Genomic DNA, 21,661 nt, shown 5'->3' with positions numbered 1-21,661 from the left:
ACCAAAGAAATCTATCCTTTCATGGTAAAAGAAATTTTAAATTAAGGCTTTCTGTCCCAAACTCCCTGCTGGTTGTGGAAAGGGAGATGGCACAAGTCACTTAGTGAGCTAGATGATAAATTTTAAATTTCTTTCACAATATTATTTAAATATGTATTTTTTTCAGTCTGAATAATTCCTAACAATCTTTCTTGCCATGACCAGGATTCAATGTTTATTAAACAACTTTCAAAAAGAGATTTTAGCACTTAGAGGCACACATTCTTTTTGGTCAAAGGAATGATCTCTGTGAATTTTGGGCTTGATAAGCATATTATTTAGTGTAATTAGGCAGTGATCTGAAGAACAGAACTGTGTAGGAAGCGAATGGTTTGCCTTTCCTAGAGAAACTTCTCTGTGCATTTGTGTAATGTGAAAGATTTTTCTTGAAAAGGTTAAAAAAAGTTCTAATCAACTTCTGTACATTATGTAGAACTTCATTTTCTAAACTCTGCAAAAGAAAGTTTCATATTTAATGGGAAATCATGAATTATTCCATTTATTATCTACTTCCTCCTTTCAAAGACATGATCTGGATAAAAGGCGGGGTGAATAATTTCAAAAAATACAATACATTTTTAATGGGAAGGTGCAAACTACAGATTCTCATGACTATTAGCAAGTATAGAGGAAACAGAATTTTACTTGCAAAAACTCATCAAACTCTTGCAAAGATAAAATACATGACATACTTTAATAAAGAAGAACACAGTGAGCTGAAGTGGTTTTTTTTATGTAACTTGTTGTTTTTACTAAGTTTGGTCTTATGGTTTTTTAGTGTTTTTATTTCTCAATAGTTCAACAATATTTACTACTGAAGATAATGTACAAGCAATACACATTCTGATTTCTATTTCTAAAACACTCCATGAAGGTGAAGCATCTCTAACTCACAAAAAGTCTGATATAAAGAAATATTGTCTAATCCACCCTGGTACAGTCATGACTTCCTGATAATTTTCACAGTGAATCCTGCATTGTGTAAAATCCTTGCTTTTCCTTTCTTCTCAGTCTCCATGTGGTCTATTTGTCCTTATCCTACTGAGTCAATTCAGCTGGGGACTTGAATAAGAGATATCCTAAACAAAAGCAAAAGCGAAAGTGGGAATTGTTCATATCAATACTGCAATAAATGCAGAGCCTTGTATAGGGTTTTATGATATTTCATAACATCAGCTTGAGAAGATATAGGAAGTAAGTAATTATGTTTATCTGTCTTGTACACTGTGAAAGAAACTTGCAGAGAAATTTAACGACTACTTTGATATCATGCAAGTCAAATGGAAAGGATTCCAAACTCCTGTGTTTCTAGCTCTGAGTCCATCAGGTCAGCTCTGAAATAAAAGAGGGAAGTTGAGAAATACTTCGTTTTGATAAATAGTAGTTCATAACGTATGGTTGGGATTACTTTTTGTTAAGGAAGATTATTAATTTAGAAAGAAAAGCAGAAAGATTAATGAAGATAGTTTTCTTCTGATTATGCTTGAAGTAATCACAGGTGTGTGTACTTTTGTATGATGAAAATTTTTATAAGGGTAGCACTTTTAGCTTTAAATAAAGATATTTTTTTCTTTGCATTTATGTTTAGGGACAGAATGTTTCAAAAGTTCATTGCAAAATTTATGTTTCCATTTTCTGGGTTAATTAGGATTGTTAATTATTACAGTACTTACATTCATTTTAAAATACTTTTTCTGTGTCATCCTTTGATGTTTATAATTGATTAATTTTTCATTTTATGTAGCTTTGAACAAAAGGAAGTGAATTCAATATATGTGTTCTTTGTGGGGTCCTACTGACAGGGTATGCATCCCCCTTTGATTGCATGATTTAGGTTAAAGTTTGGTTTGACAACAATCCAGTGACTGAGGCAGGAGATGAAAAACACTGCCTTGCTAAAGATGAAAGTTCTTGTACCTATATATATATATATATATGGTATAAGGTGCCTACATTTCTTTTTTTATATATGCTTTATTTTCATCTTTCTTTTAATAGTTCTGGATACATAGCTCCAAAAAGCTTTTCTTCTTTAAAAAATCTGTATTGTTACAAGTCAATTGCAAGTGATGTTTTCCCTCCCAGGATGTGCACAAATTGCTGTGCAATATTTTTTTATTTATAATTAGAATAGGGAATCCTTTTTATAACATTTGGGGGGTTGTGGATTTTATTCTTTTTTGTAATAGGATATTAGCTATTTCAAGTTTGTGATTTGGAATTAAAAAGCAGGCACCCCACCCCAATGTAATTTAACTCTCAGCCTTAGTAGTAAAATATTCTGAAGTGTAAGCTAACTGTCTATTACTGCTTAATGGCATTTACTGTACTGTCATATCTTTTTTTAATGAGATTACTATAGTCTAAAATTTAACATATTACCATCCAGTAAATATTTCATTAAAAGAAAAGTATTTAAACGGACAGTCTTTAAACCAGGATTAAAGAGGCTGTGCCCTGATGCAGTTAAATAGCTTTGTATCAGTAGCAGTACGTGGTGAAATGTGCTGAGTGCCTGGACCATCTAAGGGCTTGACTTACCAGGATACTTACGTGGATAAACTTTCACACGGAATTGGGGTATCACAGGACTTGGATGTATTTTTAAGTGAGCTGTGTGCCCACCTTTGGTGGGTTGCAGCCCAGGAACGTGGCAGTGTAGTCGTCAGCAGTGTGAGTGCAGGGTTTGACACCACTGGAACCTGGGCACTGAAGGCAAATCCTCACCTTCCATATTTGCCAAGTATTTGCATGAGCACTTTGTGTTCAACAATTCCCTGCACAAACTTTAACTAATTTTAGGCATGGGTCACCAGTGGTGTTGCAAAACTGTTCTTGTTTTTTGGCTGCCCAGCTACAATTAAATAATTCCTCTTTCAGTTCCTAGAGCAGCCTGAACTTACAAATTCTTACAGCATATTTGGCTTTTTGTGGTTTATGTACTATATTTTTTTTTACTTAATGCATATGTTTTTCAAATCTTAGGGAGGAAATTCTTATATCCCTATGTTTATACTGTGGTTTTTTGCATATAGGTTAAACAAAAAGTAGCTTAGCGTTCACATACTTTATGTAATTTTAATTTTCTTGTAGAGTTATAGACAGGAAATGGGGGGAGAGTAAAATAAATTTGTTTAAATAAACTTAAGCAAATATATCTTGATTATTTTTTCATAATTTTGTGATGCTTATCTAAGGCAGTTATATCAGTCATTGATTTACCAACTGCAGAAAGAAATCCCAAGTGGATGAAACCTATTTGAATACAGTTTTTAAACATTATAATAATTGGTAGAGTAATTATTTTACACTAGAAGTACACTTTAATATTTCATATACTATTGTTGTTTAAGCCATGCCATTTTGTTCTTTACAAAATGGGATTTCTACAGTACAATACAGCTATTTGTATTGTAATCAGCAGCTGGAATTAACTGAAAGTGCTAATTAAGACATACAGAATCTAAGTATATGAAACTTGATATTAAAAATATGTATTTTTATATATATATTCATTTGCCATCTGAAAATAGTAGTCTTTTGGACTTACTTTGCATGTCTGTAATTGACCACATCAGACAGCAGGCATGGAGAATTAAGCTCCTGATGAATGATTCTGTTATGCTATACTGACTAGTTTGATTATTTCTAACACCAATACCTGGCTTTTGGCCTCTTAATTTCCTTTCTCTGTCCTGTCTTTCAGGGTGAAGGGTAGAATGCAAATAGCCTTATCGTGGAGGATTTTAAGTTAAAGGGAACATTGTGTGGTGCTGTGCCGATCTCCCAGCATTGCTTAAGGGTCTTGTAAAAGTGCAATACCATAACACAGAAAAGTCCTTGAGACTGGAACAACAGTGTAATTTCATTAATCTCACTGAAGGTTTACTATTTATTATTTTTGCACTGGTAAAGGCAGTGAATGAGATTCCTGTGATTTCTCAGCATGACTCTAGATCTTTTTGTAATAGCAATGATAATACAAAAAGAAATCCATATAAGAAAATTAGTGAAATAGCTGTATAATTTAGTAAAAAATTTAAATGCCTGTAGCAATATCTGGGTACGCTTAAATTAAGCCCAGTGTTAGCAACAAGCAATGTCTTTTCAAGCTCACAGATCCACATTCAATAAGTAGCTCATTCCACCCGTGTGATATTACACGGCACAAAATCATCCCCTGTACCATGGTGCCACTAAAATGGCAACTTTAACATTTGGTTGTTATTTATTTGGTGCTGAAAACTCCTGTGACACACAACACCTGTCATGACACAGACACTCTCAGAAGCTCACAGAATTTTTCAGCACTTTCTGATATAACACTGCATCACAGTAACTGCTGGTGTGGAATCAGATCCACCTGGAACTCACTGCCCAGCCTGTGTAAATAAACATTTAGCAACATCATGGGGTTTCAGCAATGACAGAAATGAGTGCATGGGCAGAGGAACGGGGGATTCTCAGCATCACCTGGCTTTGTGTTAAGTGCTGTAGCTCTCATCTGTTGAGTTTCATGGATTAAAAAACCCAAACCAATTCTGCTTTATACTAAAACCAGATTCGTTGGTATCTTTGTTTTAACCATAAATACATAGAGATGCTCCAGATGTCATTAAAAAATAGTTTGCTTTGAAAAAAATCCATCTGAAACCTTTTTCTCTGGCGTGATCTCATGATCACCCTAGGAGGGGGAGGACTTTGGGTTTGCAGTCACGCCACAGTCAGTTTTAAAATGAAACCCGGCTGCCATTACAGAGCTTTCTGCTCGCTCTGGTCCGATACATTCCATGGCTTGCAGGCGACCGTGCGGGCCAGACGAGCGCCTTGGTGGCCCCTCGCCCTGTGCCGGGGTACGGCCGGAGGCCTTTGTTCTGCGCCGGGATCCGCGCATCCTGCCTGCAGTTTCCCACATTTCCAGCAGATGCCCCCAGAGACCATTAAAACCCGTGAACGGCTCCGCTCCGAGCAAAGGACAGTCTTTTCTCATTTCGCTCCTGGAAATAACATAATTGTTCAAAGGAAACCTCAAGTCGGCGTGGGCGAATGCAGAAAAACCAACTCGCTTGTTTAACAATAAGTCATAATTTATTAGGTAGTAAGGTTCAAAGTGTTTAGTGTAAGGTTGCTTATTAATATAGAAACACACTACGCTAATGTTAACAGTGGGATTTTATAAAATAAATCATAGAATGAGAGCATATCCTGAGTTGGAAGGAGCCTTAGGTAACACATTTTGATACTGACATTAGAAATCAACTAATCTTGGGTCATCTAAAATATAACCTTGGATTTTGCATGCTGCATGGCATCAAAAAAAGCAGGATGGAATGGATTTTGAGGATTGAGGATTTATAGTTTATATCAAGGTATCACGAAAACTTTACTGCTGTCACCTATGCCACACCTCTGTTCAAAAGAACTGTTTGATGGGGGGAAAAAAGGACACTGGAATTTTCACCTGGAAGCACTTTGATAACTGTAACAATTTTAGAATTCATTGCAGTGTCAAACTCTTTTAGGTGATACAAATAGCATTTATCCCCATAATACCATTAATCTCTTGCCCTATTTTATTGTTTGTGTGTGATCAGTCACTTTTGGCTCATATATTACAGCAACTTAAGGAAACAATAGTATTATTATTGTGTGTTTTACGTATTATAACCGAGATTACTTTTATTTTTATGCCACTAAATTTGAAAGGCTTTACAGTAGATAGCTTCATTGCTTGTGTGCTAAAATCAGTCCTCTTTGCCTCAGAAAAAAATGTGCTCAGCACAGTAGGATTACTTCAGCATTATTTCAATTTCTTGATTAATTGGGATGGGATTTATTAAAACACTCTTGACACTGATTTTTAAAACTGACATGTTGTACTATGTGCTTTGTTTTCCGGTATTGGTTTGCTAATAATGCTTTCTTGTGGGGAAAATGTGCTTTGACTTCAACTAAAATACATCAGTCTACAGAAAATAACGTGTTACATGGACACAGTTTTCTGTTTCTAGGAATATTTGTTCTATGCTCAGTGAGCGTGCAGTGAGTGTTAAAAATTACTTGAATGACATTTTGGGTAGTGACTGCTGATACCTTTTAGCACTACTTCCTTGCTTACTTCTAGTACATCTAATGATCTAATGCATGCACACATACAAACATATATAGATCACATTGTATAAATAAATAGATATGTGTGTGTGCCTGCTATGCAGATTGTTATTCCACTTCTCTGAGTTATATTACTATAGGATTCACTCCTAGGCCTTTGGAAGTTGGTAGGAATTTTTTACCTATACTCTTCAGGGTTTTTTTTAATTACATAGAATTTTTAAACAGGAAAGAAAAAGGTATGCCATATAAAAAATAGAGAATACATTGCATGGTATTAGCATAGTATCTTTGCAGTATTTTGAAGCTATATACTGTACATTTGGTATATGTCAAATATAGCGTGTTCTAGCAAATTAAAACTAAAATGTTTAAACATATTTGTCATTTATTTTTCTAAGATAAATATTGCAAATATTTTCTGGTGCAGAATAGTTATATCTTTTCCCTTATCTGTGTGAGCAATGTGTGATTTTCAATCTCAAAAAAACTATCTTTATATTAAACAGAAATTCAGTACTGTCTGGTCTAAATCATATCAGGATTATTTAATATTTTTATGCTCAGTTCTGCAACTGAAATGTGAAAAATACAGGTGAAGGATTAATGTGCATATATGTAGTAAGAGATTTTAATTATGTCAAATATGAAATAATGCAGATTATTTTCTTCCTACATCTTACATTGCTATTTCATTGTCCATATCACTGATATCTAGCTAAGAAGTTTTTCACATCACTTCCATCTTATCAACATTGTTAAAGCATTGCAATAGCTCTTTTTAGGCTCCAGGTATTAGTCTCATTCAGCTATTATTTTTTATACCTGAATTTATTACATACACTATAAATCTCAGTTTTCAGAATTCCATATTTATTTCAAAGCTGAGATAATTTGAATTTAAATGGATTTTAATCTAAAAGGACAGTCTTGAAAACAGTTTGGAAACTTAATGGAATATACCAGATAAAGGTAACACATCTTGGTCCTTGCCGTTACTGGGATAAAGGTTTGTTTTCCCACACTGGACACCCATCCCTGCAAGCCTTTACCTTTATCTGTACCTTTGTGTTGCAGTCCCATTGGACTCACAGTTTTCTCCAGAATAGGACACAATGATTGTTTCCTGCCATATAAAAGAAATATTTTGATTATTTCCATAAATAATACTTCAAAAGGTGTATTACCACTTGAGAGTATTTGCTTACACAACTTTTTGATATGTACATCTTATCAGAGTTTATTAAGGCAATAACTTCAATAAAAATTCATCATAGCATCATTTGATTGTAAAATTAGGGAGAAATTAACAAACTTTTGTGTCAGCAAACCAGCTGAAGTTGTATGCTAAACAGAAGCAAAATAGTATCTAATGATTATGTTTCTGGCATAGCATTTGTTTGACATTTTTAAACCAAGCCATCCTTTCCTACAACAAAACTATTTAATGTGTATATATATATAACAACATATACATATAACTGACATATAACAACATATATGTAACACATAGTAATAACGTTATATATAACAATATATTTATAACAACATGTGCATTGTTTTGACATGTGGAATGTGCCTCAATTTTCCCCATGCACTGTCTTAAAGCAAACTAAGAGTTCATTGTGTTTTCATGAACTAATGTAAACACGGGGTGGGAGGGGGGGGTGGTTCCCATCAGTCAGCCTTTTTAACCAAATACCAGCTAAAGAATGCCAGTGTATTTTTTTAACGTGTTTTCAATGTATATATTGGTATTTATTCATTATTGCCATGTTTGCTTCCCTAGGGTATGGCATTTGCAATCATATTTTAGCAGATCTCTTTTTGAGCAGGAGAAATAATACCCACTCCCTGCTGCTGAACTGCAGAGGTCTCTTCTTGAAAGCTGTTGTAGTTATCTGCACTTATTTGGTAAGGTGGAGAACAGAATACAGGTTTAAAGGCTTAAAATCTCCCTTTCTTATTCCCAGTTACAGGAATTCATACAAGAAGAACATCTGCATAGACATGCTGCGCCAGGGTTATCACAAGTCCTTCTCTGAGCTCCTCACTCTGATCCAGAAGTGGAATGCCTTGAGGGAGGCTGCAGGGCCCGGGTCAGCCATATGGCATGAGAAGTCCCTGGAGGAGCAGCCTGATAAGCTGGATCAGCTTTACCACTTCCTGACCAGGGCTGAGGCAGCCCGGCGAGCAGGTAAATGGGGGGATTGTGGGTAGCAGAGCAGCAGGAGCCGCAGCCGCCAGTGCCTGGGGGAAGCTTCCAAATTGTTTCATGTATGAATTTGAAACGTTACTGCATCTCAGCACATTGCAGCCTTAGTCAACTGAGCTGTATTTATAGAATAAATGATTAGGAGCTGCAGATATCAGGAGAGGTTTTGTGAAGAAAAAAAAAAAGGGAAAAACATGCAGAGTGCCTTTTGATATCATCAGAAATGTTTGATGTATTTATAGCTTTGATAACATCTCAATTATTTTCTCATAGTTTCATTATTTGTTGTTTTTCTTCCTCTATTGATTTGACTAGCTGGTTATGTATTAGAAAAATTTAATAGGTGAAATGCTGTTTCACACAGTAATAGTTTTATAAATCTGTTTTTATTAAATACCCTGTCTGCTAACTGTGTTTGGATTTGTGACTGACTTAAAAAAGATTGTGAACATGTCAAATAAAATACAGCACACAGATGTAACATGCCACCTGTGAATTACTAGATATTAGTGAAGACATAACTCCAAATTACTGTAGTTTGTCTATTGCCTGCTATTCACTAAGCACTCATATTTATCATTTCCTTTTACTATAAATAGTAACATCACTTACTCCATCTTTCTCCATTGGAATAATTATAGGGATGGAGGCAGATAAAGCTTTAACTGTAATCCTGTTTCATAGCTGAGTTGATGTCACTGTAGTTGTTTCAAGTTGCATTTTGATCATTACAAATATGAAAATCTACAGTAAAGCTTGTGAGTTTGGAATCTAAGCTTTTTGGCTGAAACTTAGAAACAGGCAACTTCATTTCAGAGAGGGAACAGCAAAAGAAACCCTTTTGGCACTTCAAAAAATGTTAATTTTAAATGTTTATTTTATATTTGCCATGAAAGCCAAAAGTTGTGTTTCTTTATTTAATTCACTATAATTCTTGACAGGAAGTCCAGCCAACCATGATTGGAAGGAATCTTCAGCTTTGCCTGGAGTATGACTAAAACCTGAATAGGCACCCCTGTAGCTTGCAGAGTTTAAGAGAGAAGTTTGAGGCTTGGACTGCCCTGACAGAAGCATTGTGCCAATATCTGATGGTCAAAAAGTGCTGGACATGGCTTATCTCGATGGGCCTGCTCCCTGCGGCCACTTGAGGAGAACAGTTTGCCTGCCTTCCGTGCATGATCTTTTTCAGTGTTACAGACTGATGTGTGACAGCCTAGGTGGCAAACAGGCTCCCAGAGAGGCAAGGCATCGCCAAATGTGCAGTTCCTGCCTTTCTCTCACTGAACCTGGCATTCCTTGTGTGCTGGGCTCAGTAAGTCTTTCACCTCTCCCAGAGACAAGGTACTACCACCAGCTGCCTGATTGCACCTTGCCTCTGGGAGAGAATATCTCCCAACTTTGCCTGTTAATTAAAATGAAAGAAGGAAAAATAATGAGAAATAAGAGTTGGCACGCATCTTTATTGAATTGCTAGATCAGAGCATAGTTTTGATTTTTTTTCACCAGTTTCAATGCAAACCTTTGCACAAATGTTTGTATAAAATGAGGTTTGAGTTGCCTGGTGCATGAAGGGGTGGATGGTAATTCATGTTGCAGGTCTGAGAGCCAGCAGTGCAGTGAAGATTCACATGAATTGTGCAGTTCATCAAACACTAATTCAGTAGTTCTGCTAATCCAGTTACTCTCTGATTCTGATCAAATTGCTTGGGGCTCTGGCTTATGATCTCCTGACAACTCCAGTTGACACCATTTAAGAATCATTCAGCAGTTCACCTCAGCTGGAACTTACCATGATGTAGCAGCCACAACAGCAGCTGACCTGCATTTGCTCTTCAGCTGCCACAGTTCAAGCTTAAAGGGGTGAAAGTAATATTTGGGTCAGCAAACTGTGAGAGTTTATAGCATGGTTGATATTGCTAATATAAGGTTGGCTGAAATTTTACCTATCTCAGGTAATGATTATGCTGAGAAAGAGATAGCAGGTATAAATAATTACAGTAAAAAATTCATGACTTGTACGTTTTTTGATGAATTTAAGTATCGTGAAGTGTTGGGGTTTGAACTTGAAGTGGTATATGGAAAACAAAACTCCACTTACTAATTCAGCAAATAATTTTCTTATTTGTTATTTAATTTTTTTCACCTGCTTTTTGGATCATAAACTATTGCTGTCTTAGTTATGAGTGTAACTTAGAACTTCTAATTTTAGACTTTTATGATACTTACTGTAGTATACAGAGCAAGCTATGTACACATTCAGTTTTCATATTTATTGGTGGAAAATATTAATAGTTTATAGTTCTAGGACACTACTATGCTGGATGTAAGCTATTTCCTAGAACTGAGCCAGAGCCATCTGACACAATGTGCAGGCTGATATCAAAAAGCAATTACTTTCTTTACTGCTGGGTTTGAAAATAGTAACATTTTGTTTACCAGCATTACACTGTACAGACTCATTACCTTTACACACAGCAGTAAAGGTTCCCTCTGTTTTCATTTTTAATGGAAAATTTTGGTTGAACTTCAAATCATATAGGCATTGTCTTTTTTCTCTTATTGCCTATTACCAATATTTTACTGTGTGCAAAGAAAATAACTTTTTTTCTGTCCATCTTAAACTCATTTTTGTTGCATTTGAATATCTCCCAAGTATTTAAAAAATAGAGAGGGAATGTTAATCCTTGCAGCTTCTCAGAAAAATGACTGATGGAGTTATTTTGCCCCTAGTTCTGCATTATTCTAGAAGCACTGGCAGAAGTACTGGCAATGCTTGACTGTATTTTTATCTTGTCTTCTTTAGACAAGTAAAGTAAATGTTTCTGATTTCAAAATTGGGGGGGGGGGGGGGGGTTAATTATTCTTTGATGTTCCTTCATCCTGGATGAACCTCTTTTTTTTTTTTTTTTACTAGTTCTGGTTTCAGGAGCTTAGGGGAAAAAAAAGGAGGTAGTTTAGCTGTTTGATGTATAGTTGAAGGGCTTTTTACAGAAGAATGGAGGATAAATGCCAGAGTAATGGATCTGCACAGCTCAGCATTTGGTGTATACAGTGATTTCTTGGCATGTATATGGAAATGCTGGGGGTTCCTTCAAAAGGCAAGTTATATTTTGTATATATCAGTACTTGCTAGAGTGAGATGGTTTGCTTGTAGTAGTTGAAAGGAATGCAAAGCAAGTTTCAGCTCAAGAACAATTAAAGGAAGAGATGTCCCAGCTGTTAACTCTGCTTTGCCGGAGCAGGAACGCAAAACCAGGGAAAATGCCATAGCTCAGTGGCTGCAACATGTGTTGGGCAGTCAGCACTGTAGTAGAGATCTCTGTGCCAAAGCCAGAGGATGGAATCCTTGGGTATGAACATGCCTTCAAAAGGGCAAGACACTGCTTATCAGCTGATCACTGGAGCAGCTGCTGGAAACTAGGAGTTAAAACCTGGGAGCTGTTGCCTTTCTGAGATTCCACCTGCTCCTGGTTCCTGACCCCACTCAACCTTTGTGCTATGCTGTGTGCTAAATGCTGAATTTGTGCATGTGCTGCAGGCTGCTGACCTTTGTTCTAGACATTACCAGACGCATACAATTAGAAAGAAGTGACAACTTGGCTTCTTTTCCCTCACTTCAATGTAGAGAAAAATTTTGACAGTATGAGTTATCATTAGCTTTTTTTGTAAAAGATGTCTTTTCATAAATTACATGAAGAAAGCGTGAGTATTTGATGTGCTGGCCCTGGAAAGTCTTTGTCTAATATACTTAAGGTTGAAAACAGAGTTTAGCATTTTACAGTAGAAAGCTTTTCTGTAAGATTTCACACTTATGCCTTAGACTTGGGCTAGAAACATTGCAATAAGCATATTGCCCATGCTATTTTGAAAAAAAAATATGGAAAGAGGTTATGCATTAAAAGGAAAAAGTATAACATACCAAACCTTCTTTTAATATTTGCTTGGATGAGGCATAGTTTTGTTTGCTTTTTAGGGGCTGGGCAAAGGAACACTGTTTTATTTTCTAAGCAGGTTTGTTATTCCCTACTTAATATTTTATCATAGGAAAAAATGCAGCAGTTGCTGGACACCAGTGGAAGATTTTATTATTTTGTAATTGTCTTATAAAAAGTTGAAGTGATTCTGTCCAGAAAAGAAGCAGAGCCATCTCGAAATACATCCACTTGTAGAACTACCATTGACTTCAACAGAAGCAGCACTTTTTAGAAAGTTTCTGTAGTATGTTTTCATTGCAGTAGCTTGGAGTCCCCCTTTAGCATTCCAGATTACCAATTAATTGCTTTATATTATTATCATTAGCTGGATTTTTCCTTTACCCAGTAAAATTATACCCTGACCATTTCCTTAGCATTTTTGCATTGATGGTACATTCATTAAGCGTTTTCCCTTTGTGTACCTGGCAGTGTTGGGAGTGGTGTGCTCTGTGTAGACTCTAGGAAACAGACCCTGCCTGAAACTTGGTGTCATCATGCTTGCAACTCACATTTTCACTTGCTTCATTTGTGGACTTATGGCTAAACATTCAGGAAAAAAGTTTATCCATTTATGAATAAACTCTCTGGAAAAAAGGATGGCTGGGTGGTCCTCTACCTGTGGGTGTAGAGGCATCCTTTTTCTGAACAAGTGAAAGGGACTGATTCCTTGCCATGTATAGATTCAGGTGGAAATAACTGATTGCAGCACCATATTCTACTGCAGTTTCTGCTTTTTCTTGATCCATCAACCTCCACCCTGGATCTTTCTCTGTGTGTTCTTCACACCAGCAGCTGTCTTGCTATTAAGTCATTGATTTCGATCTTTCTGGTAAAAGAAAAATGAAACTTTCAGCATTAATAATGTCTCATTCTGACGTAAAAAATTACTCCGAGTGACTTAATTGACCTTAGGCCACTCCTTTGTGTCTTCAAGAGTCAGTTATAATCCAGTCATACACACTTTAAACAGCTAACTGAAGTGGAGGATGAGTGTTAACAGCTCTTGAAAAGTTTCCACATGGCCTTTGTCTGGCAGGAACAAAGGACTGACTGGTGGCTTTTTGAGTAGAAAATACTGAGTCATAACTGGATGTTGAAAATTTTCTTTCCGATACCTGTAGTTTAAAAATCAGCGCGAGTTCTTGTTAATGGAAAATGGAACAGCTGCCCTTTTTATTCTTCAAGGGAAACACCAAGCCAGGATCTCTTCATGATGTTTTCATCTGTTCTCTAAAGACCATTACTGTACTTTTCCTTTCTTCCACTGCATCCTGTCACAAAGGAGATCATAGAGATGTGACACCAAGTTGTACTTGAGTCACACTGGGATGGCTTGCTGACCTGTGTTTCTTTTCTCTTCTTTTAGCTCTGTTGGGGTTCTCATACTCAAACTGCACCTCACTATCCCTTGCACTGCACTACTTAGTAGTTGTCTAGCTGAGCACAGCAAGCATGCAGACGTGGATTTGAGTGATCCTCTGTTCCATGCACATGCCTGCTAAGGGAATAGGTCCTGGGAAGAGCCCAGGAGCAAAGGTATTGTTCAGTGGGCTGATCAGGGTCTACGCCTTGAGCACGATGAGGGGAGATGTTGCTTGACAGCTAAGGTGTGCCTAAAGAGATCCTGATACAGATACCCTGTGTGCTTAATATATGGGGTTTAATGCTTAAGCTCAAGCTGAAGGGACTTTTTTTTAATCTCTGTTAAACAGAATGATCTCAGCAAGGTTTGATAGGAATACTTTGGTTTTGTACATAGACACTCAATTCGGAAGTTGTTTTTCATTTTTTTGATCAATAGATACATAAAGATGACTTGTGTACTTGAATTCTATTATCAGTTGTAGAGAACTTACTCTGCAAAATCAGAGTTCAAACCTTGAATATCTGAACTACTTCTTGGAGATTTTATAGAAGAGAGTATTTACTATTCCAGTAGTCTTCTCTTGGGGAGGTAAAAGGTCACTTTCCCTAGGTCTAAAACACCATCTTTGCCACTGTCAGAATAACATCAATTAACTTCTTGATTGGTAGCTCAGACTTTGAATCCAGAAGACAATATGACTTTTAAAAGTCTGGGGTTTAGGGGTTTATTTTATGGCCAGCATATCTGGTCAGCTACTGTCCAAGACAATGACAGAGAAATGGTTGTCTTTGTGCACTTCTCATTGTTATGCACTGGCAGGATCGTCATCAGAGGGTCACATTAAAGTTCATTCAATCAAAGCTGTGGCAGGAGCTGGAGTCCGCCTCAGGTCACTTCCATCCTTTGGGATTCGTAGGGCACTACCTGAAGTTATTTGCGTAATTTTATGTCTTATAAGTGCCATGATACTTCGTAGCAATGATTTCAAAGGAGCAAATCTATATCCAGTGTGTGTGTATTCAATGATTATCCAATTACCTTTCTGTGTTATTGCAATCTTTTGTATGTATCCTCTGGTATCCTCCTAGTTCATTTTCCCTTAGCTGTGATCTATATATAATGTGTATTGTTATCTTCATGTTTGTGGTTATAATTAGGTCTTGTATTTCTCTGCTCATGTGGTTGTGTGCTTGTAATTGTTGGAAGCTCTGCCTCTACATCTGAGATAATCTCTAAAAGCCCTCCCTTGTGCTGCAAGAGTTGTTTAAGTCAGGGTGAGATAAATCTCAGCCAAGAAGTATCTGCTTTTCTTCACTGAAAGGAAAGGGATCCTAGGTAACTCCTATTCATATCTAAATTGGTTAGTTTGGATGAATCCCAACTGAGTCTCAACTTTGTCTCTGTGTGTTGGCCTGGTTTTGGCTAGGATAGAATTAATTTTCTTCTTAGTAGCTGGTACAGTGCTGTGTCTCAGATTTAGTATAAAAATAATGTTGATATGTGTGATAGGTAATGATGTTATACAGATGTATAAATATATCTGTTAGAAACATATATATATTCCACATGCACTCAGATGAATATAGGTATATGAAGCCCAACCCAGTTTTGTTACTTACATCCCAGAATCATTTGCAGATTTTTTTTTGAGGCTGTTTTACCAAAAAAAGTCTTAATTTCTAATGTATGAATAGGTTTTATATGATTTACACTCTGGGATATTCTGAAAAAGAGGCACCTAAGATGTACTTTTTTCTGTCTTGAGGGGAAACAAAAGGCATGAAAACTCTCAGCCATGAAGAATGTTCAGATTAGGAATACATAAAGTCTGTATATTGATAATTATTCCTCTCAAAGCTGAATTTTGAAACTTACGCTGGTGTTTTGGTATAAAACCTTAGATGCAAATGATGAGATGATAACCTAAATGTAATTTCTGAGCTATTTCTGTTTTGTGATTTTAAAGAGATTGTAAATCACTCGTGTTGGAAGGCATGTTATCTCTTTTAAAATACTAGAAATAGAAAGGTATATATATACAGACTGCTTCAAAATAATAATGTTGTATATTTTTAATGGGAATTATTAAAAAGGTAGAAATCTGAGGTTACCACTTCATAGAAGAGAAAACTGAGAAAATAAACAGGAAATGAAAATAATAAATAAAATAACACCAGCAACAACAACAAAAAAGTGTTATTTATGATTAGAGAAATGAGTTTTTGAATCAAAAGACAAAACCAGAGAGTGTTCAAGAATGGGGGAAATGTTTCAGCTTGATTTCAAAAAACTTTAGGCAGGGAGAATTCAGACAGTGTTCTCTGAAATGACCAAGATGGAGGAAAAAAGGAGGAGAAACAAGTCATAGATAAATATCTTGAAGTCTGCAGACAGCATTAGGTGGTAGCATGGCTTTTTCAAAAGACAGAATAAAGTTCTTACTGTGTTGTGCAACACACTGAAGAGCTTTATCAAGATATCCTGAAGTCAAATAACAGTCGTGACAACAGAGAGAATGAGAGATTTACATTTCTTCAATTAGATCATTTGTAATTTGTAATTTTGAGACACAACATACTAGAGATGAGACTGACAAAACCCTCTTGTGTGGTTTAGTGATGAATATAAAGTATTTGTTTTGAGTAATTGTTGCTGTGTGTTCCAAATAGTGCAAGTGACTTGCATAGATGGTACAATTTACAGTCACTAAGCTCATCCTTTTGGAAGCTGGATTTCCCCCAATTCTTCTTGTAGATAGCAGAAGAGGAGAATTTAACTGCATCTTTTGATCGAAGTGTTTTCATATGGTTATCGTAGTTTTAAAACACTTGGGAAGGTCTGGACTTTGAGATCTTGCCTACACTGAAAAGATTTATTTTTTCCCACTTGATTTCTGTGTGGTGCTTCAGACCCAGAATTAAGAGGGTATTTTTCTTTGCTTCCTTTTCTCTCTATTTTGAGCAAAGCTTATAAATTGCAGAATTCCCAAAAGCAAAGCAGTTCTGTTCGCACATCCAGCTTAACCAAACAGTCTCTCACCTGCTGCAAGACCTGTGCTTCTTAACTCCTTCTTTACCCAACTACATGGAAATTCCTTTTAGAGCTGGCTATTTGGCTCACATTCATTTAACAGCCACAAACACACTTAGTAGCTCACCAAATATGCAATGGAAGTTTAGCTAATTATTCAGTTTCACATCTGGCATGAGCAGAGTTTGCAGAGAAAATTAATTTATTTTAGCCATGAAACATAGAGGCTCATGCTGTGCTTTATTAATCTCATAGATTTTTCAGCATCTTATGAGGAATAGATCTTTCTAATTCTCTTTAGGGAGAAACAGTACGACAGGATTTGTCAGGAAAGTTTCAGATTTCTACTCCAAATTAGTAAAGTTTTGGAATATTTCAAGGAAGGGACCCTGTTGATTTTTTTTAAAGGTGCTTTTCTAAGGGAAATAACTATTTCTGTAGACACTGTTATTCTGTAACTTGAAATTGTGAATAATATATTTGTGGATAATTTTGTAGTGGTACTTAGATTTAGCACTTGAAGGTTTTTTGTAAATTTTAGGGATGATGTGTGCTCATCAGCTCTCTGAGATGATAAACAGTGTAATCCAAACTTCAGGCCACAGAGAAAATCTGTGACTTTGAGTCTCCCCTGCTCTCCACATTTGTTCTGAGAACCATACTTTGGTGAACTGTGGGGGGTTTTTTAGGGGAAGGTGTACAATTTCAATTTGTCCATGATTTCTAAGAGTGCTAAGGTACTAAACATGGGAATATACATGAAAACTCAAAGCCTTTCTTGTTAGCCATACTTTGAACGCTTAAAATTGTATGAATTAATGGATTGTGTTTGCAGAGTGTTCTTTTTGGTCCTTTATCTCCATCAACACAGTTGCTACCTTAGAGGCCTAAGGTTTGGAAAGCTCTTGGGCCTTTTCAGGGCCATATGGCTCAGACAAATGCTTCTCCAGTCCCACTCTGACTTCTCTTTTGACTAGCCAGTGTTTTATCCAGGTTCTGTGTGTTTTATTGAACCAACTTTTGGTTTTGCACACAGAAATGAGAACAAAAATATGTTTTCAATTGTGCCTAATTTGTAGGGCTATAATTTTCCTCTTATATTTCTCTGAGTGGACACATAGCAGAACTTGATGGCATTTGAATGGTGGAAATATAAATAGCTCGTAATTTTCATTATATGGTTATTGCTATAGCATGCAAAATTTCTGAACACCGATGATAATCTGATATTTTTATTGTGATTTTTGTTTTTAAAGGGCACTATGAGGAGGTGTATGATAACCAGCTTAGCTTGGCCTGCTTTTTCAATGAGCCTGAGGACAAATGGTTAAGTAACTACTTTTATGAGCAAAGCTTTAACACTGCTCAGTTAGTAGAAATTGATGGTGGGAAGAGAAAAGCACAAGCATATGTAAACATGGGCCTCATCAATGAAGAACGAGGTAAGTCACTGACATCATAAAGCTGCATTGGATGGCATCTGGGCTGAATTAAAAGAGCTGTAGACATGTAATTCTGTAAAGTTTAATCCTGCTTCCAATTTACACTTAGATAAGCAGCCTGTATTTTTGTGTTCTTTTTAAAATTACATTCTTGGTTCTCTTGACTGCAAGTGACGCCCTCTTTGTTCATACGTGACTGCCACATTGGTGTTGGCTTCAGACTTAGACCTCACCACAAGCTCCATGTCTCCATACACATCCTTAAACTGTGAGTCTCTGAAATTAGAGGATATTAATAGAAATAACTAGAATCATAGAACAACCCTGGCTCTGAGGGACCTTGACAGATCATCTGATCCAACCTTTCATGGAAAGAGAGCCTAAATGAGGTTATTTTAGCACCCTGTCAATTGCATCTTAAAAACCTCCAGTGATGGGGACTCTACCACATCCCTGGGGAGCCTGTTGCAGTGAACAGTTGTTCTCACTGTAAACAATATTGCTTTCTTATATCAAAATGAACCTTGTTTCTGTATTTAAAAGCATATATTCCCTTTCATGGCAGAGGGATTTGTGTGTGGATAGCAGTCTGAGTATAAAAGAATTGTTTTCCTCTGTTTGCATAAAATCCTTTCATGTTGTGAGAAGACAAGCAATAAGTGAGCCTCAAGTAATTGAATAAAGCCTGTCTTCCAGTTCTAATTTTTAAGTGTACTGCATGCCTAACTATTGCTTAAAATATGTGATTTGTGTAGCCACTATGGTTTTGTTTATAAACTTGACTGTGGGTTCAAACAATTCCAACTCTGAATTCAACTTGTGGCTGGTTTCTCGTATAAAGTGGCTTCACTTAAAAAAAAAAAAAAAAAAAAAAGAAGATTCACAGAAATTGAAATATTTTGTGGAAATAGTTTAATTCTATTAAATGTCTGACAGAATGGGTGTGGAAAGATGGCCCAATTTCCCAGCAAAAGCCTGCAGCCTTTCTTTTCTTTTTCTTTTTCTTTTTTTTTTTTTTTAATTGAAAGGGTGCTGTCCTATTTTTTCCTCTTGTTCTCTTACAGCTGACACATCACACCTTTTTTATATTTCCTCACATCTTTCTGGACTACTGGTCATTCACACAGTTTCCTGTGAACTGTTGCCTTATTTTTATTGCCTGCAACACCCAGACCTGGATTCAGTTTTAAAACTTGAGCACATACCAATAATCAGTAAAATGGAAGGATTACTTTTCTTACACATGGTATTTTTATTTGTGATTGCAGGTATGACATCTACTTTCTATATTTCAGCATGGGTTGCATACTGATAGTTCATGACCTTCAGTAATCTCTAAGTTATTTTCTGAAGATCTGTTAACTACCTGTCCTGTTCTAAGGTCTCCAGTTAGTTGTACCTAAATGCAGTTTGTTGCATCCTGTGTTTTGGTGGTGGTTTCTAGAAATTGTCAGGATTGTTTTGATTTCTGAAGTTACCCTTCAGCATGCTTTCTCTTCTTCCTGGTTTGATATAATTAGAACATTTACAAGTATTTTTCTATCCTGTAAATCAAATCCTTAATGAAAACACTAAGTAATAAACTGGACATAGGGGAGGTACCTGTGGAACCACACTGAATACCTTTTTGTTGGAGTGAAAGCTCCTCTGGACTCAGGCCCAGAGGGAAGCCAAAGCCCAGGGATTGAATTAAAACCTTTGGACAAGCTGAGATACATGAAGCCACACCAAAATGAAATAGAAATATAGATTTTTAACTTTTAGTAGAAATATATGCTAAGTGCCTTAAACATTAAAAAGCTGTAGCAGAGACCTTAAACACAGTTCTTGCTGCAGCAGTGTTACCTTTTCACAGAATTTTTTACTTTAAACAAAATATAAATAGAATTATACTGTTCACATTTTTTAGACAGAATGTTCACATAAGCCATAAGAACTGATAGAAACTGTATATGCAAATCTGTGTAATACCTATGTAACACTTGTGTAAGACTTACAACTGTTAGAATTAGACCAGAATAGGTTAAGAAAAGAAAAACTAGAATCGCGTGTTAATCTTATTGGTCAATTAACAAATATAATCCACATTTCTGTGAGAAAAAATATATGGAGCATATAGAGCATATAGAAGAAGCTGGTTTTGCCTGCTGTTGCTGCTGCTGCTTGGCTTTATCATGTAACCCCCTTTGGACTCTGCCTTCAGGAAAGCTATGAGACTATGAAATAAAGAATTTAGCAGAACAGCAGCCTCCTCTGCTCTTTTACCCTGGTCCAAGAAGGAAGGGTATCCCATCAAAAGCTCAACACCTTTTTCCACACTCACAGTGAACTACTGATAACGAAGGTCTAGGTAGGATTTCCTAACTAATTTGCACTCACCTGATAGCAGCTGCAGGTGAACTGTGTTTCCCTAATGCTTTACACAGAAGTTATACAACAGTGAGAAAGGAATTTATTAACTTAAATAGAAGATTGGCTTGATGATATCCACTCTTGAGATATTGACATTAGCTATAATATTTTCATGTTTTCTTTAAATGCTTGGTAATAATCTGATTGATTACTTACTTACTCCAGTGTTGTTTTGTTCTAGGAAATGAAGTTGATCAAATCTGGTTTCCCAGTTGATAATATAGCAGTTGCTTAAAGCCCAACCGGTCACAACCAAATCATTTTTACTTGGGATGAAAAATGCTTAGTTAGGTTATCTACTTCTTATTCAGTAGAATAAAATTGCTGAAAAATTGCTGGACTTTAATTTTTTTTGCAATCTTTTCACTTGATCCTTGAGTTACTAAAAAATAAAATTTTAAGAAGGTGCAGACAAGCAAACATTTGTATCTACTTGTAATTTTGAAGGCTCTGAGTGTGACTCACTACTGTTATCTAAGCACTGCCTAGAAGAAAACATTTTCTACTTTTATGATGTCTTAAGCAAAAGTTGTTAAATACTTAGATATCTTGAGGCCCACCACAAAAGCATGTAAGTAAAGTTATGATATAGCCTGAGATGATCAGAGGAGCAGAAATTTTATTTTCCTTCTGAAGAATATTAGAAACTTTTAGAAGAGAAGCTTCTTATTAACCTTAGTAAAGAGAGATAAAGCAAAGTGGATTTTTACTGCCCAGGGTAAAGCTCCACTGAATCTATGGGGTCTGTCTGTTGCAAGTATTTTCTTTCCATAGAGAGAGAGGTAAAAAAATAAGGAAGCTGAGAGAGTAAGCATAGGATTTGCTTTGAGGGACTGCTGAGGAAAAAAAATAGCAGATGTATTCCATGCTCTTTTTATTTCCAAGGGTGAAAAATTGATCCAAGGGTGAGTTTTGACTGGAGAAAAAGTGTAAGAGCAGATGTTGGCTTGGCATTGTATAATATTGCATCAGTATTCATGGTGTTATAAATAAAATTTTAATTCTGCCATTTTATATTTTTTTTTCAGTTATTTACAATTTTGTAATTAATTTTTGAACCAAATTAGCCAGA

General features: G+C 36.1%; 1 protein-coding gene across 2 annotated transcripts in view; it reads left to right on the top strand.

Annotated features, from left to right (window-relative positions):
• TTC29 (tetratricopeptide repeat domain 29) overlaps window positions 1–21,661 on the top strand; it is a 117,704-nt gene that overhangs the window by 10,634 nt on the left and 85,409 nt on the right. Inside the window, exons 1-3 of one of the 2 annotated variants that reach the window (XM_032110315.1) lie at window positions 1,274–1,366; window positions 8,124–8,347; window positions 17,992–18,177. In XM_032110315.1, the coding sequence (XP_031966206.1) occupies window positions 1,320–1,366; window positions 8,124–8,347; window positions 17,992–18,177 (457 nt within the window). In that variant the 5' untranslated portion in view covers window positions 1,274–1,319. Of the gene's footprint in view, window positions 1–1,273; window positions 1,367–8,123; window positions 8,348–17,991; window positions 18,178–21,661 lie in introns of those variants that run through there. The other variant, XM_032110314.1, reaches the window with a different exon arrangement.

The sequence above is a fragment of the Corvus moneduloides genome, chromosome 5 (genome assembly GCF_009650955.1).
Source record: "Corvus moneduloides isolate bCorMon1 chromosome 5, bCorMon1.pri, whole genome shotgun sequence".
NCBI classification, from domain to species: domain Eukaryota; kingdom Metazoa; phylum Chordata; class Aves; order Passeriformes; family Corvidae; genus Corvus; species Corvus moneduloides.
Note: the sequence above shows the minus strand (reverse complement) of the source record. Positions and strands in the feature narration are given on the sequence as shown.